This window comes from Tympanuchus pallidicinctus, unplaced genomic scaffold, assembly GCF_026119805.1.
Source record: "Tympanuchus pallidicinctus isolate F22 unplaced genomic scaffold, pur_lepc_1.0 scaffold139, whole genome shotgun sequence".
In the NCBI taxonomy this organism is placed as follows: domain Eukaryota; kingdom Metazoa; phylum Chordata; class Aves; order Galliformes; family Phasianidae; genus Tympanuchus; species Tympanuchus pallidicinctus.
In genome coordinates this window covers 22,432-39,193 of record NW_026294658.1, presented here as the reverse complement: position 1 = coordinate 39,193, position 16,762 = coordinate 22,432, and the positions used below count along the sequence as shown (strand labels likewise).

The 16,762-nt window shown below is 45.3% G+C and overlaps 2 protein-coding genes across 2 annotated transcripts; one reads left to right on the top strand and one right to left on the bottom strand.

The window, feature by feature from the left end:
* Positions 1 to 464: 464 nt before the first annotated feature.
* On the bottom strand, positions 465 to 1,193 carry LOC128076287 (feather keratin Cos1-1/Cos1-3/Cos2-1-like). Its single transcript, XM_052673726.1, has 2 exons — positions 1,098 to 1,193; positions 465 to 791 (listed from the first exon to the last, which is right to left on the bottom strand). The coding sequence occupies exons 1-2, from the start codon at positions 1,191 to 1,193 to the stop codon at positions 465 to 467; spliced, it is 423 nt and encodes a 140-aa protein (XP_052529686.1).
* Positions 1,194 to 5,185: 3,992 nt separating this feature from the next.
* On the top strand, positions 5,186 to 5,491 carry LOC128076291 (feather keratin Cos1-2). Its single transcript, XM_052673731.1, has one exon. The coding sequence runs from the start codon at positions 5,186 to 5,188 to the stop codon at positions 5,489 to 5,491; it is 306 nt and encodes a 101-aa protein (XP_052529691.1).
* The last annotated feature ends 11,271 nt before the right edge of the window (positions 5,492 to 16,762 follow it).

The window sequence follows — 16,762 nt, the reverse complement described above, 5'->3', positions numbered from 1 at the left end:
TCCTTTGACCACATATATGCAGGTGGAAAAATAACATGGCAAGACACACTAAAGAATGCAGGAAACGTTTAATGGGTCTGAAGAGGGAAATGGTATAACCCCCAGTGCATACATCAAGTGTGGGGAGCAGCAGGAACAGGCAAGAGTCTGTTCCCTTTTCCTATGGTAGAGTTGCCATCAGGCCCACACTTATCAGCCAGGAGTTGTAGAAAGGTAGAGCAGGTTACTTGAAGCTGATTTTGAGGAGTACTAACAGAGATCTCAGAGGGGAAAAACAGAAAAGATATTAGGTAGAAAGAGAGACTGAAAGAGACAATCAATAGACTTTCTCCATCCTGCCTATGAAGACAGTCTGGCCCCTTCTGTCTGCCTTGCAGGGCAAAAACAGAAGCACATTTCTTCTTCAATCCAATGCCATTATCTGATTTACTGGGTGTCTTTGTCTGGGGCAGTGCTCAGCACCTTTAGCAGGGGGGGCACCTTCTGCCACAGTAGCGGTTGGAAATGCAGGAGAGGTCAAAGCCCCCCGAGGTGATGGGCACGCCCTCAGAGCTGAGGATGCTGCCAACAGCAGCGGAGGTGGAGGAGCCCACGGCGGTGTTCTGCGGGAAGGAGCTGAGGATGGGTCCGGGCAGGGTCACCACCACGGGAGAGGGCTGGATGACGATGGTGGAGTTCTGGCACTGCCTGACACAGGGCTCATTGCAGCTGCTGGCCAGAGGAGTTGGGCCACAGGGCTGGCACGGCTGGCACGGGTCGCAGCAGGACATGTCTTGAGGCTTGAGTTGTACCTGGCTGAGAGAGCACGGAGGAAGCAGAACATGGGGATACATGAGGAGACGACTGTCAACATTCTATGGGTTTTCCAAGGCACATGCAATGCTAAGAGCTGGAGGCTGTGCAGGAATTGATATGTATTTCGTGGTCTCATCCTGCTCGAGCTTGAAAACAGCCACTGAAACATATCCAGATAGTCTCTGGACTCTAGTTCACAGACTACTTACTCACAGGCCCTGGTGCCCTCCACAATGAATCTTGCCCCTACTTCTCTCTCTCATGACAAGCATTCCCAAGAAAAGAAAGAGCTTCACACTCACCTGGTTCCAAAGAGAATGACAGGAGTGGTGGATGAGTGAGCAAGGAGCTGGGCTGCCTTTTATAATGGAAATAAACTGCCCCAGGTCCAGAGGCATAACTTACAGCTGTGATTTTTTTCTGACGAGCCCCTCTTGAATGCAAATCATCCCAGTTAATGATATAGGCTGTACATTGGCTTCCTGTGCTGTTTAATTAGATTTGTAGTTTCAGTATGTCCATTCCTCACTGAAGGCATTTTTTGAGTGGCAGGAACAGAGTCCCAAGCATTTCCGGGAAATAGACACCAATTTGGGCAGAAGATTCAGCTCTGCATTTAGCACTGCTCTGTGTCCTCCCCATGCCATGTCATCAGCTCAGACATTGCCAATTGCATGCCAGTATTTGGTTGTTGCTAAGTGGTGGGTGAGCTGGGCTGTACGAAACCTGTGGGTTGGATATACCTGTCTTATATGACAGAACTCTTTCTGTCATTTCTCCTACTAGCCCACAGTACTGCTGGATATTGCGCACTACAGCTGTTTCCCTTTCTCCATCTCCTCAGGATAACATGGCTTCTCAAACCTTAAATACAAGGCCCAATAGAGCAGAATCATCATGACAAGATCAGTGACTTCTATGTCTTCTGCAAAGCTCTTAGTATACTTCCACTCTCTGCAGTCTTTCTGGGTACAATACAATGAGCTCATTTAGAGCATTGTCTTCAAATGAAATTTCCCCAGAATTCCTGCTGAAATGTTTTCTTGGTTAAGTATACCATGTGACATGTTTTTGAATGTGCCCCCACTTTTGTGCACTTGCCTGTCTGGCTTGGATACAGTCCTCTGGCTGAGGAGAGTGTATGCCCACTGACAAGAGACAGAGGAAATGATGAGAGGGAAAATGGAAATGGCTGAAATATTATAGGCTGTCTTTTCCTCAGTTTTTATGGGTAAGGCTTGTCCTCAGGTCTACTGGGTCCCTGAGGGTCTTCACAGAATTTTAGGGAGTGAAAAAATACTGCCTGTAAAGGAAGAAAACCTTATGAAACCTTATTTGTCCCACTTGGTCAGAGCTGTGTCCATGAGATGGGTGGGATGCATCCAGGGATATTGACTGGGTGATGCCATTGTAAGACTGCTCTCTGTCATCTCTCAAAGATCATGATGGTTGAGGAAACAACAACAGCAACAGCAAAACAGGCATCACACTTATCTTCAGAAGGAGTAAGAACAATAAGGTAGCTGAAAAAGATGATGATCTGCTGGGCTTTAACATCCATGACCAGCTATTCGAAGTACAGCTGGTGACTGGTATCTATGAAAGTGTATCTCTTAAGTATAGTACTTAATAGTACTTAATGGTTCCAGCCTGATGATGGGGTAGTGTGCATGTATGGCATGTGTGTGGAGGACCCACAACTGGGAAGAGCAGTCAGGACGCTATAAGGCAGGGCTGCTAGTCATAGAAACCTGGACAAGCTGGAGAAACACCCGGGCTGGAATCTCAGGTCTTTCAACAGGAGCAGGAGAAAGGCCTTGCATCTGGGGAGGAATAATGACAGGAAATCATTATAGCTGTAGGCTGTCTTCCTCAGAAGCAGCTCAGAAGAAAACACTAAGTCTAGGCTATGCATGCCAAGTCTCCTCCTACTGTATGCACAAAAATGGTGCCGGGACCATGCTAGCCCTCTGAGGGTGTGATGCAGGAGCTGTGACAGTCGCTTTGGCTTTCCTGGACCCATAGGCTTCCCACTTCATGGAGGGCTCATTGTTCTCCTCCAGTAGGGCTTTCCCTGCTCTCAAATGCTGCTGGTGGCTGGTCTCGGTGCGGACAGGGAAAGCAGTAACATTGTAGTATATCTGACTTTTGATTTATCCTCTTAAAGGCAATAAGATACTAGATTTTGCATCTTTTCAAAAAATTATTGCTTTCTCAGATCCTTTTTTTCTCTGCTCTCCTGTGAAACTCTGCCATCAGGACCACACTGTTTCTCTGTTCTATGTCCCTGATGGAGGAGTTGGGGGCAGCTGTCATAACTGCATCCAGAGCAGCTCAAATTCTATTCTTAAATTTTACTTTCTCCTCCAATATTTCTTTTTAACACACTTGAGAAGGACAACATGATGTAGCTGTAGATGTCCCTGTTCATTGCAGTAGAGTTGGACTAGATGACTTTTAAAAGTCCATTCCAACTCAAGCGATTCTGTGATCCTATGAAAGCATGCCTTAACCTGTGCAGACCTGTAACTGGCCTCACGCAAGCCTACCCAGCACCATGAGATAATGAGGTACAAAAATGTGGTTGGGAAGAGTACCCTGACATTAATGGAGGCAATTCCTTGTATTGTGGTTAAACGTACGGGGAAGTGGGGACAGAGGTGGTGAAGGACCTTCTGGGTGCTGTTAGGAACTGGCTGGAGGCTCTGCAATGCTCTGAAAAGGACTGATGGAGGGACAAATCAGCACCCATAGGCATTTGTGCAAATCCATCACACAGAAGACACGAGCATATGCTAATGGTCTTGTATATGTTAATGACACTGTGTGGTACTCAGAGATACTACTCGGAGGGAACATGTACTGAGAGATTTGAAGAGGACACTGGAGCAGCTGATGCTGACAAAACATATCTGCTTTATTGGGCCTTTTGTTTAAGACTTGAGAAGCCTGTTATTTATCCTGAGGAGCTGCAGAGAGGGAATCTACTGCAGGATGCTATAGTCACCTGTGCTGTGAATTAATGGGTGTAATAAAAGAAATGAGCTTCCATCTCTGAAAGGAAAATATGTAAGATTTTTTTCAGTTGTTCATTCAGAAAACAAAAAACACCACAATATGGAAAGGAAGAAGGAGCTCTCTGCAGAAAGGACCTACACAGTGAAACATTGGAAAAATTCATCTGATTTTGTATTATTCTGAACAAAATTGGCATTTCTATCATATGAAGGAACATAAGATTAACTTGCCGTCTATATAGCTCTTCTTATTCTTTCTTACTGAAACAGCCCTTTTGTTCCACTGTTTTCTGTTAGGCCTTTCTTTTGAGATCTGGAAAGGACACCACACAACCATTTGTCCCATAACAAGATCCTTGAGACAAAACAGGGAAGTAAAATTTTCCAGAGAAAAATGTTGAGTGGGATAGAGTCTCACTCAGGAGATAGTACCTCTCTTGCCAGAAGATCTCCTAAAAACCCTTATGGAATGACTTGGGCTGACATCACTTGCCTTTGCTGGACTTTTCTAGCACATGAGCTGAATTTGTTGGCTGCAGTGGTGTTTGTTGTATGGAAATGCTTGGAACTTCCTTCATGCTACTCAAAAGATGCCTTCAATGTGGAATGGGTATGACATAAATCTGGAAATGAAACGCAACTGCAAAGGAAGATGATGTACATTCTATATCATTATCTGGGATCACCATTTGACTTTGCATCATGGAAGCTGAATCTTTTGCCTAAATTAATATTTATTACGTCGAAGTGATTGGGCCTCACTTCCTACCACTCAAAAGTGAGGAATGGACATAGCAAACATTGGAAATGAAATTAAACAGCATAGTAAGTGAATGAATAGTCTATATCATTAACTGGAATGTTTTTCATTCAAGAGGAGCTTGTCAGAAAATAATCACTGCTATAAGTGATGCCTTCAGAGCTTAGGAAGCTTACAAACACTATAAAACCCAGCTTGTCACTCTCTCATCGACCATTGCCTTTTCTGTGGAATCAGGTGAGTGTGAAGCTACTTCTTGCACCCCTCATTCTGCCAAGGAAGATTACACAGTTGATATCAACTCAGTTCCATGCCAAATCGTAGGACTGCTTGTCACAGGGAAGGGAAATAAGAAGGCTTGTCATGGAAGGAATATGGGTCTGCAAGAAAATAGCTTGCAAACTAGAGTACAGAAATGAGCTGGATAGATACTTTTGGCTCATTCTGAGCTTGAGAAGCATGGTAACAGTACAGCCTTTACTATCCATGCACAGCCTCCAGCTTCCAGCGGTTCATCATTCCTTCATAGAGTGTTGACAGTCATCTCCTCATATATCCCCATGTTTTGCTTCCTCCGTGCTCTCTCAGCCAGGTACAACTCAAGCCTCAAGACATGTCCTGCTGCGACCCGTGCCAGCCGTGCCAGCCCTGTGGCCCAACTCCTCTGGCCAGCAGCTGCAATGAGCCCTGTGTCAGGCAGTGCCAGCCCTCCACCATCGTCATCCAGCCCTCTCCCGTGGTGGTGACCCTGCCCGGACCCATCCTCAGCTCCTTCCCGCAGAACACCGCCGTGGGCTCCTCCACCTCCGCTGCTGTTGGCAGCATCCTCAGCTCTGAGGGCGTGCCCATCACCTCGGGGGGCTTTGACCTCTCCTGCATTTCCAACCGCTACTGTGGCAGAAGGTGCCCCCCCTGCTAAAGGTGCTGAGCACTGCCCCAGACAAAGACACCCAGTAAATCAGATAATGGCATTGGATTGAAGAAGAAATGTGCTTCTGTTTTTGCCCTGCAAGGCAGACAGAAGGGGCCAGACTGTCTTCATAGGCAGGATGGAGAAAGTCTATTGATTGTCTCTTTCAGTCTCTCTTTCTACCTAATATCTTTTCTGTTTTTCCCCTCTGAGATCTCTGTTAGTACTCCTCAAAACCAGACTTCAGTGACCTGCCTGCCACTCTTCATCTCTTGGCTGATAAGTGTGAGCCCTGTGGCAACACTTCCATAGGAAAGGGGAACAGATTCTTGCCTGCTCCTGACACTTGGTATATGCACCTGGAGTAATATCATTTCATTCTTCAGACTCATTAAACACTTGCTGCATTCTTCAGACTCATTAAACACTTGCTGCAACCTTTAGTGTGTCCTGCCATGTTTCTGTTTGTTTGTTTGTTTGTTTGTTTCCATCTGCATAGGGGTGACAAAAGGAGAAAACCTGGGTTTAGGAGGAGTTATCTAGGTAGACTCCATCACTGTTCTAGATATTGAAGGCCAGTGTGCACTGCTGAGCTTTCGTCTTTCAGGCACACTTTTTCAAAGCAGAGGAAGTCATCCCTGGTTAGTTTGTAACCAATGGCTCTCAGCCCTTGCCTTGATGTGTCTCTGCTTAGACATGGCCCCTAGAGCCTGGAGCACATAGTATGAATGGGAATCTTGACAAATGGCATCCTGTATCTGGCCTGGCCTTCTGCTGATCTCCTGGCTTGACCAGGCTCCCTGTTGATTCACTGCAGTGACTGGGTGAAGCCTTTAGTCAGGCCACTCATGGGTTTGGACTTGGTCTGGATGCCAGCTCTCACTCCAGCTGAGATATTTTCTTCACATAACACACATTGTGCCTTAGGGCAATACCAGTATTGGTTGATACATTTTGTCGATACATTGGAGGGAAGGGAAGCCATTCAGAAGGACCTAGAGAGGCTGGAGAAGTGGGCCCATATGAATCCAATGAGGTTCAACAGGGCTAAGTGCAAGGTGTAGCACTTGGGCCAGGGCAATCCCAAGTACTTACACAGACTGGGCAAAGAACCCCTTGAGAGCAGCCCTATGGAGAAGGACTTGAGGGTCCCAGTGCACAAGAAGCTGGACATGTGCCATCAGTGTGTGCTTGCAGCCCAGAAGTCCAACTATATCCTGAGTTGTATTAAAACAAGAAAGCGGCCGGTAGGGAAATTGAGGTGATTGTCCCTCTCTACTTGGCTATTGTGAGGCCCCATCTGGAGTAATGCGTCTGCACCCGGGGCCCCCAGTACAGGAAAGACACAGAGCTCTTGGAACGAGTACAGAGAAGGACCACTAAGATGATCAGGGGGCTGGAGCACCTCTCCTATAAGGAAAGGTTGAGGGAATTGGTGGGATTATCTAGCTTAGAGAAGAGAAGACTCTGGGGAGACCTCATTGTGGCCTTCCAATACTTGAAGGGAGTGTATAAACAGGAGGGGGAATGGCTGTTTACAAGGGAGAATAGTGATAGGACAAGGAGGAATGGTTTTAAACTGAGATGGGGAAGGTTTAGATTAGATATTAGGAGAAAGTTTTTCACACAACGGGTGAAACACACTGAAACAAGTTGCCCAAGGAGGTTGTGGATGCCCCATCCCTGGAGGCATTCAAGGTCAGGCTGGATGTGGCTCTGGGCAGCCTGGTCTGGTGGTTGGCAATCCTGCACATACCAGGGGAGTTGAAACTGGGTGATCATTGTGGTCCTTTTCAACCCAGGCCATTCTGTGAGTCTATGATTCTATGATTCTGTGATTCTGTGATTCTGTGATATCAGTAGATGCTTAGATGCTTCTGGGCTGGAATTACCTGTCATCTAAAAGTGAGGTCTGTGATGGACTAACAGACTCACATTTTTGTGAGTCTTCTCTTGAGAATGGCAAAATCTTCCTAGAGAATAAATTTGAATACTGATATCATCTTTCCTATTTCCATGCCTGCAGAGTATGATAATTGATGATAAAAACACATCTTATTTTCTCTGAAAAGCATAGAATCACAGAATCATGGGATATCTTGAGAAAGAACTGAAGCCTCAGCACATGGCTAATACAAAATTAAGCCATGTGTCTGAGGACATAGTCCAGATTTCTATTTCACAGGAAAGCCTGTTTCAGTGCCTAAACAATGCTAATGTCAATTGCAAAACAAATTTTAGCAAATATTGCAAGAAAGCTATTCAGAAAAGGAGAACAACAGTGACACATGAGGCACAAGTGGAGAATAACTTCTGGTGAGTAAAGGGAGAGGTAGTAGGGAGAACTGCGAAGTTGATGCTGATGTCAGAAATTAACATGAAAAGTCAAGTGCTTTGAATGATGAGGATAGGAACCATAAATTCAAGGGTTTAAATCAACACTGATTGTAGCCCCACATACCAGTCTCAGAAGAGGCACAAAATCATAGTAGAGACAGAGATGTTTCTGCTACCCAGTCTGTGCCAGTGCAACAAGAAAAACATTGAGATCTTCAGGTGCTGGTCACTTAACCCTTTGACAAAGATGAGGCCATCAGGATTAAGAAAGACATGGAGCAGATAACCACAAGTGCCACCTGGGACATTTAAGCCCAGGAGAATGAATTCAGTCACAAATATCCTGTTCTCTTTTGCCGTGGCTCTACAATTTCAGGAGATTATGTCAAAATGAGGTTTTATAGTTGAATAAGAGCAGCAACAAGCTTCAAACAGGAAGCCTTTTCCTGGCTTATGTGGCTCTTTCCATGGCCTCTGCTGATTACTGCCAGTATTGATCTCTCCATTCTCTGTCTCCCTCTCTTCTTCCACAGACACAGATGTAGAAAGATTTGACCATTCTTCTCCAGGCATTCATTCAGCTATTCTTTACTTCATGACCTTTCTGGAAGTGAGCTACGAATTCCAATCTCTCAAGTAGAGTATATTTTCTTGCTCCTGACTTTTTCTTTTGTATCAGTTTCCAGTAATGAAGAAAGTCTGGTTAATTTTCAGTGGCAAAACTCTGTCTTGCAGTGTAAGACATAGGAATGCTTTCTGTTACTGTCTTTCTCCATGTTAATGGAACAAATGAACACAAACACATGCAAGCATACACAGATTTCAGGTGGGGCAGGAACAAAAACCAAGGTAGGGATGTGAGAAATGAAGCTTGTGTAGGAGGGAGATCTTCTACCTTTGCACAGAACTGTCCTTCACAGAGAATTCTTCCAAGCCTCTCTGATGCTTCTGGGGTTTTTCCAGCATCCTTTGAGGAAAATAATAGGTATTGTATGATGAGTGGGAAGTCTAATTGGGTCCACGACTGGCCCTGGCTACATCTCTTCAGATCCAGAGCATCAAGGCAGCAGGGCTGAGGAAGTCCAAAGAAAAGCACAGCAGAAAATGTGTGGCTGATCTTATTTCCTGGAGCAGTACATGCATTTGAGGAAGCAGGGATTTTAGGCGGTTTGGCAACAGTAGCAGAGGATCACTCTGGAACTCAGAAATATGATCTGTAATGCCTCCAAAGGAAAATTTTCATCTGGCAAATGATAAATCATTTTGTCTAGGCATGTTTTTTTAAGGGAAAGCTATTCAAAGACAAAAGTGTCTGTTTTCCCTGTGGAGTGATAGAACATGATTCTGGAGTTCCCCTGATTTCCCTTGGGCTCTGGGGTCCCGCAGAAAAATCTGCACTTCATTCAAGCCTGAATGAAGGGAAGGGCTCTTCTTGGGACATCTATCCTGTGAGGTGGTGTTTCAGAAATGATTTCTCAGATGATTTTGGGTAGTGATGCAGCTGGAGTTGCCCCAGGATGTTTCCAGTGTCTCTTGTGTTTTGTTGAAGCCATTGGCCCCAGACTAATCATCAAATCCCTCCTACAGATCTCTCTAGGCATTCCCTTCTCTCCCAGTTGCTGAGAAAGAGCTTTGTGAATCTGACAGCTATTTCATCTCAAGAAGCTAGCAGAGTATCATAGAATTGTTCTTTTACCTGTTTCAGGAGCCAGGATGACATCATGTAAAGGGATGAGCCCATAGTAGCAGCCAGAAGGAACTAAGAAATGACTAGGGGCTGTGGTCCAACATCAGTTGCCTGTACTGGACACACTGGACAACAGCAAATGAGTCTTCTGCAATCACTGTCTCATTCCTGGAATGGAAATTCTGGGCCTTTTCAATTTTGGCACTCAGAAAAAAAAACTCAGCAGGGAATGGGTGTAGCAAAAGCCAGAAATGAAAAGGCAGTGTAAGTGGAAACAGACACACAGACTGTCATTAGCTGGGATGTTTTCCATTCATTGTGAATGCTGCAGGGAATAATCACTTCTGTGTATGACACCCCCTGGCTCAGGGCTGTTCAGGACCAACCTGTTTTTTAAAAGTATCTGAAGTGTCATAATGAAGCCAAGAAACACTCTTGCCTCTCTGAGACATGCTCTGCTATGGTCAGTGCCTGCCATGCCCATCCTATGGTACAACCTCACCAGCCAACAGCTGCAAGTAGCTGTGTCAGTCAGGGTAAAAACCATACTGTCATCATTAATTCCCTTCCCATGACAGTGGCCCCATCCTCTTACCTGCAGAGCATGACTCTGGTATACTCTACCTCTGCTGCAATTGGCAGCATCCACAGCTGTGATGGAGTCCCTATCAACTCTGAGTACTTCAACCTCTCCTGCATTTTCAGACACTACTATGGCAGAGAGTGCTCCCTATGCTAATGCTATGTTCCCATTCTTCTACTATTTTCCTTATATTCCCTTCTTCCAGGTCTACAATTCTACAATTCCCTACAGCCAAATTGAGTGATATGCTGTCCTCATACCCAATGGGAAAGACAGATGGACGTCCTATAGGATCTTCATCACAGGTGATGGGCACAGATTTTTGGCAGCTCTGGTGCTGCTCACACAGCAGCTCCCTTTGGAAGAAAACTCATTTCCCTTTTCAGTCACTAATGTTTCCTGCAACCCAGCCTCTGCCTCCATGTGATCCTTTTTCATGGTGGTCTCAATTTGCTGGGAATGAAGGGCAGCCCTGGACTGCACATAATAAAGTGAGGACTCATGGGAGCCTTTCATCATGCAGAAAGAATTTGACACTGTCCTCAAGACATTCTTGTCTCTAAATTGAAGAGACATGGATTTGACAGATGGCCCTCTGAGTGAATAAAGAATTGCCAAGATGGTCACATTGAGAGAGTTGCAGTCAGTGGCTTGATGTCCAGTTTGAGTGACAAGTAGTGTACTCCAGCTGTCCATATTGGGACCAATAGTATTTAATGCCTTCTTTATTACATGGTAATGGGGATGAATGCACTCTCAGCATGTTTTCAGGAAACACCAAGTTGTGTTGTGCAGCTGACATGCTGTGGGTAAGGGATGCTATCCAGAAGAAGCTTGATAGGCCCATGCAGGCCTCATGAAAATCAAGAAGGCCATATGCAACGTGGGTGGTGGCCGTCCTAAGAACAAATATAGGCTGGGCAGACAAATGGATAAAGGGCAGCCCAGAGGAGAAAAGCTCAAAGGTATTGGTTGTTGAAAAAACTTCACATGTGCCAGCAGTATGTTCTTTCAGCCCAGAAAGACAGAAGTGTCCTGGGCTGCATCAAAACAAGCGTGATTAACAGTTCAAGGGAAGTGATTCTCTCAGTCTACTTCTCTCACAGGAAACCCTACCAGGAATATTGTGTTCAGCTCTGTGATAGTCAATGTAAGAATATGGACCTGTGGGAGCAAGTCCAGAGGAGAGCCGTAAGTATAATTTGACATGGCTGGAGCACCTCTGCTGTGAAGAGAGGCTTAGAGAGCTGAAGTTGTACAGTCCAGAGAAGAGAAGGTTCCAGGGAGACATCATTGCAATATTCCAGTACCTAAATGATACAAGAAAATAGAAGAAGGACTCCATATCAGGAAGCATAGCAATGGGACATGGGGTAAGAGCTTTTATCTAGAAGAGCATAGGCTGTATTAGATATTAGGAAGAACTTAAAAGAATGGGGAGGCACTGGAATAGGTTACCTAGAGAAACTGTGAAAACTCCATTCCTAGCACGGTTCAGGACAAGCTGAAAAACATGGTTTAGTGCAGATGATCTTCAGGGTCCTTCCAACACAAAGCATTCTATGATTCTGTGATCGCACTGGCAATTTCAAGAATGGTCATCCAGACCTAGATAAAAGTAAATATTTGGTATATCCAAAGACACACAAACAAAGACTTGTGCAAAGGTTACTTGACAATTCCCCTGCTTCAGACTTCTCTAACAATAAAGGTTAGATCAGTTTCATTTTCCCTGAAGTTTTGGTGATCAATATGAGGTAATACTTAGATATACATTGCAATATTACACAGCAACAGACAAAAGCTAACATTACTAGAAATGTTGTTATGACTTTCTTAATTCATATTCTTAAATCAAACAACCAAGAAGTCAGCCTTCTTCAAACCCAGAGGAAGTATTGCCTTTTTGAACCCTATGCAATACTTTTGTCTATCTCTTCCAAATCCATAGAAATCCTACCCCTTCAATTTACATAGAAGCAATAATTAGTGTTAACTGCTTGAAAAGCTCCTTCTTTTGTTGCCAAATTCTGTGCTCAAAATGTTCCAGAAAATGAGAACAAGCCCATTAATTGCTCTTATTAAAAATTTGAAATGCCTTTTGAATTAATTTATGAAACACATTCTGATCCCATGAGTTTCCTGGTACACTTTCCAAAGGCAACAGGGAACTGTGTCACGGCTTTATGATTTTTGTTATCAGTGTTCCACATCATAATATCATGTAGTGCGCTGGTAGTTAAAGAATTAATGCTGCAGATCCATGAATTGTTGATAGTTCCAGGTACCTTTTGCAGAAGAGAAGAACTGCATCTCCCAGAAAACTTTACTGTTCCATTTCCATTTTCCATTCAGAGGGAGGTAAAACTGGTTGGAAGTCACGAGATTGCCCCTTCTTTTTCTGCTTGTCTCTTTGGTGTATCCTCATACAGCCTCCCCTCTAAACCCTTCAATATCTTTGTAGTTTCCCTTTCAACTATAATATAATAGTTTATGTCCTTTTTGTATCATGGCTCTCATAACCATGCAGTACTCAAGGTGAGGCAGCACCAATACAGTGGCCAGTGTGACAATCACTTCCCTTGACTGTCTAGCAATGCTGTGCACGATGCACCCTAGGATATAGTTGGTCTTCCTTGCTGCCTGAGCACAATGTTGTCTTGTGTTCAACTTTCTGTTGACCTAAATCCCCAAATTTCCTTCAGTGCAGCTGATCTCAAGTGTCTCATTCCCTAGTCTGTATGTACAACCAGGGTTGTTGCCCCTTCCCAGGTGCAGAATCTGGCACTTGCTCTTGATAAACTTCATGTGGTTGGTGATTGGCCAGATTTCTACTTTGTCTAGACCTTTCTGCAAGGCCCCTCTGTTGATGGAGTCGACAGTTCCTCTCAATTTAGTATCATCAACCAAATTCTTCAAAGCAACTTCTAGTCCTACATCCAAGTCATTTATGGTGTGCCCACCTTTTGAATTTGACAGGATGCCTTTGGATGGCATTCCTTTTTTCTGACATATGAACTGCATCACTCAGGTTTGTAGTGTCCACATATTTGCTGAGAATGTACTAGATCCCATCACATATGTCATTGATTAAGATGTTTCAGACTACCAGTCCAAATATGACCTCAACCTGGTCACAGAGTCATCAACAACAACATTCTGGCTATGACCATAAAACCAGTTCCTCATCCATCAAATATTCCAACTTTTGAACCCACATCTCTGTGATTTAGAGGTAAAGATGTGCTGCAGCATGATGTCAAGGACCTTGCATATGTCCAGATAGATGGCTGTTGCTTTCCATCTTCAGATCTTCTCTCAGCAGTTCTGTTGCATCACTTGATGTTGGGCCTTTCTTTTGAGATGTGGAACAGACACTGCACAACTTCCTGCCCCATACCAAGGTCACTGAGTGAAAACAGGATGAGATAAAACAGGGAGACGCAAAACAGGGCTGAAGAACTTTCTAGTGAGCAGTGTAGAAAGGGTCACACCCAGGAGCTGGTACACTTCTTGCCAAAAGGACCCTTAAAAACCACAATGAAAAAAGGAATGACTCAGGCTGACATCATTTGCATTTACTGGATTCTACTACCATATGAGCTGAGTATGTTGCCTACACTGATGTTTGTTGTGCAGAAATGCCTGGGCCTCCCTTCTTGCCACTCAAAAGAAGTCTTCAGTGAGGAGTGAGAATGATCTAAAGCTGGAAATTAAACACAGCGGCACAGGAAGCCAGCACATGTGTCATATCATCATCTGGGATGTTTTGTGTTCAAGAGGAGTTTATCAGAAAATAATCACTGCTAGAGGTGATGCCTCTGGTCAGCTTGGGTCCACTATAAAAAGGAGTCTAGCTTTTTGCTCCCTCAACCACTAATTTTGACTCCTTCTTTTTGGGAACCAGGTGAGTGTGAGGCTCCTTCTTGTCTCTCTCAATCTCCATCAGAAGGTCTGAGATCAGTGGACTTCTTATTTGCTATCAGCATGATTCTGTGCAAAACCCCAGGGCGGTTTCTCAAGCAAAAGCTTTGCCATGGAGAGACACTGAGCCTGTACTGCGGGGGCTTCTGGGCTAGGATCTAAGAAGTATCTGGATTAGCATTGGGTTGCTCTTTCTGAGTTCTGGCAGGAACATGCCAAGAAGTCCTTGATCATTCCTGTACAGCCACCAAATCCTGGCATTTCATGAACATGGTTCCCTGGTAGTGGAATGGCAGACACTCCTCACTCTCCATTTGTTTGCCTGGCCTTCTCTCCCAACAGGTGCACCAGCAGTCCCAAGACATGTCCTGCTGTGACCCATGTGTGACCCATGTAACGGGGCAAGGCTTACTTGAGAGGACAATTGCATGTATAGGGGCTGCAAGGGCTTTCAAGGTGTACACGGATAGGATCCTCTCAACCCGCAGTTGCTGCAATGTAGTATGGGGCCTTAAGCATAGGGAGGGGAAGATGTAGCAGAGATTGATTACTAAATTGTAGTAGAGATTGATTGCGAAATCAAACAATAAGGTAGTACGTGCTGTAACCTGATAGGAGCACCTACCTCGTATAGGTGGAACTATAGTGATAAGCAACAATATATAAAGGGAAGTGTTGTTAAATAAAGAGAGCATTCTTCAAGACCGGATCATACGAGTACAAGCTGCTTGATAAGCTGAGGGTACTCCGTTCGCAAGGAGCACTCACGTAGTGAGAGTGAGGCAACAAATACCCCACACAATCAAAAGAGTGTAGAGTACCTGATAAGACAAAAATAAGATAAGAGAAAACGCAGGGTGATGGGCCCAGGTGAGGAAAACAGTGGCAAACACCTATGCGATAAAGTTAATTTTCTAAGTATAACATCAGAAGGTGAGACAATACAATAGAATACAGTACGACTGCAATTAAATCCAACAAAATGAGAGTTTGCAAAACCAAAGCCCTTCCTGTAATGCTGCAGCCTGGAAAAACAAGGGAGCAGTGATAGGAGAGCGCGCAGCTGTGTGACTCCCAGTCTGTTTTTGCTTTTCCTCCACCAAGCAGACAGCAGAAGCGGAAGAATGAAGTCTCCTGGCAGTTACAGTTCGTTCTTCCCTTCTGTGACCAAGTGACCAGAAATACCCCACGCAATCAAAAGAGTGTAGAGTACCTGATAAGACAAAAATACTGATTCCAACAATACCCCATCCTGCTAACAGGTCATTTTCAAGTATGGGCAGTCCTTCTCCACAGGCCTCCTCTCACTGTGTTCTCTCAGACTGTGGACAGACCTGGGATTGCAATCACCCAAGTGCAATATACCTTGCACGTGACCTACATGAATTTCAAATGGGCTGATTTTCATGCCTGTCTTGGTCCCTAAGGATGCCATCAATTACCTCTGTCCCATCACATGCCCCATTCACCTTAGTCCAATTGGCAAATTTCCTGAGGGTACAATCAACCACACCATCTACGTCACAGCTAGAAGCTGCTTTCTCCAGTCCTGGAGGGTGGTGCACTTTCAGTCTCATCAGGTGGCCTCCAATGTGCTCTGCTCCTACAGTCGGAGGGTTTTTGCTCCCCCGACCCCTGCCTACAGGTTCAAGGATGTGAGAGACCTGGGATGCCTGATTACCAAGGAAGGCCAGGGCAAAGAACTTGCTGAGTATCGCTGCCTTAACAATGTCAGTTGAAGACTCGTCACCATGCTCACTGATCTGAGGTAGGACGTTCTACTTCAGCTGTGTCTTCTGACCAGGGAACCTCTAGAATCTCATTGTTTTAGTTATCACACCTCTCAACAAGTTCACCTCCACCTGAGCCCCGGCAGTCATGATTGCATCTCTGCACATCTGGACAGCAGGCCTGCAGACTTCCTAGGCCACTCATCCCAGCTTCCACTGGCTATACCTTTCCTCAGTATCCCCAGTTTGACCATCCAGTCCTTGCTCAGCTGCTCATACTGGTGTCCGTCCTTCCCTGCATCATTTCTGTCCCTTTGGGAGGGAGAGCTCTTCTGCTCTCAGAAAGGTGTCCTGAAAGGACTGCCTGCTCTGCTCAGTTCCTGTGTCCCTAAGGACAGCCTCCCAGAATACCTCCATTAACATGGGATGCAGACAGGGAATAGGAGAGGTGACATCAATAACTTAACTTCTTCACTAGGAGGATTTTGACATAATCAAGAGAAGGAGGAACTGGGAAAATGTGGTTCTGTAGACGCATCACAACAGATCTCGGTTTTGAATGCAGGTGACGCCAGCCCAGAAGCAGCTACAGGACACTGCCCTGAAGCAAGCAGCACGTGGGTTATTTACACGTAGAAGGTTTTGGTGCCAGGGTGAGAGCAGGAGCCGGCACCCAGGCCAGGGCCAGGCCCCTCTTGGGCCTGGCTGAAGGCTCCACACAGTGGCTACAGCGCACCAAGCCAGGAGGCCAACAGAAGGCCAGGCCGGACACCGGCTCTCATTGGTCAAGAAGCCCGGTCCCGTGAGGTGCTCCAGGCTCTAAGGGATAGGTCTAAGCAGAGACACAGCCAGGCAACGGCTAACAGCCATTGGCTAAATAGGAATCGCGGATGACTTCCTCTGCTTCAACAGAGGGTGCCTGAAAGATGAAATTGCAGCAGTGGGCGCCACCCAGATCTAGAAGAATGATGGAACCTCCCACCGGTGATTCCCACTCAAGCCGTGGCTTTCTCCTTTGG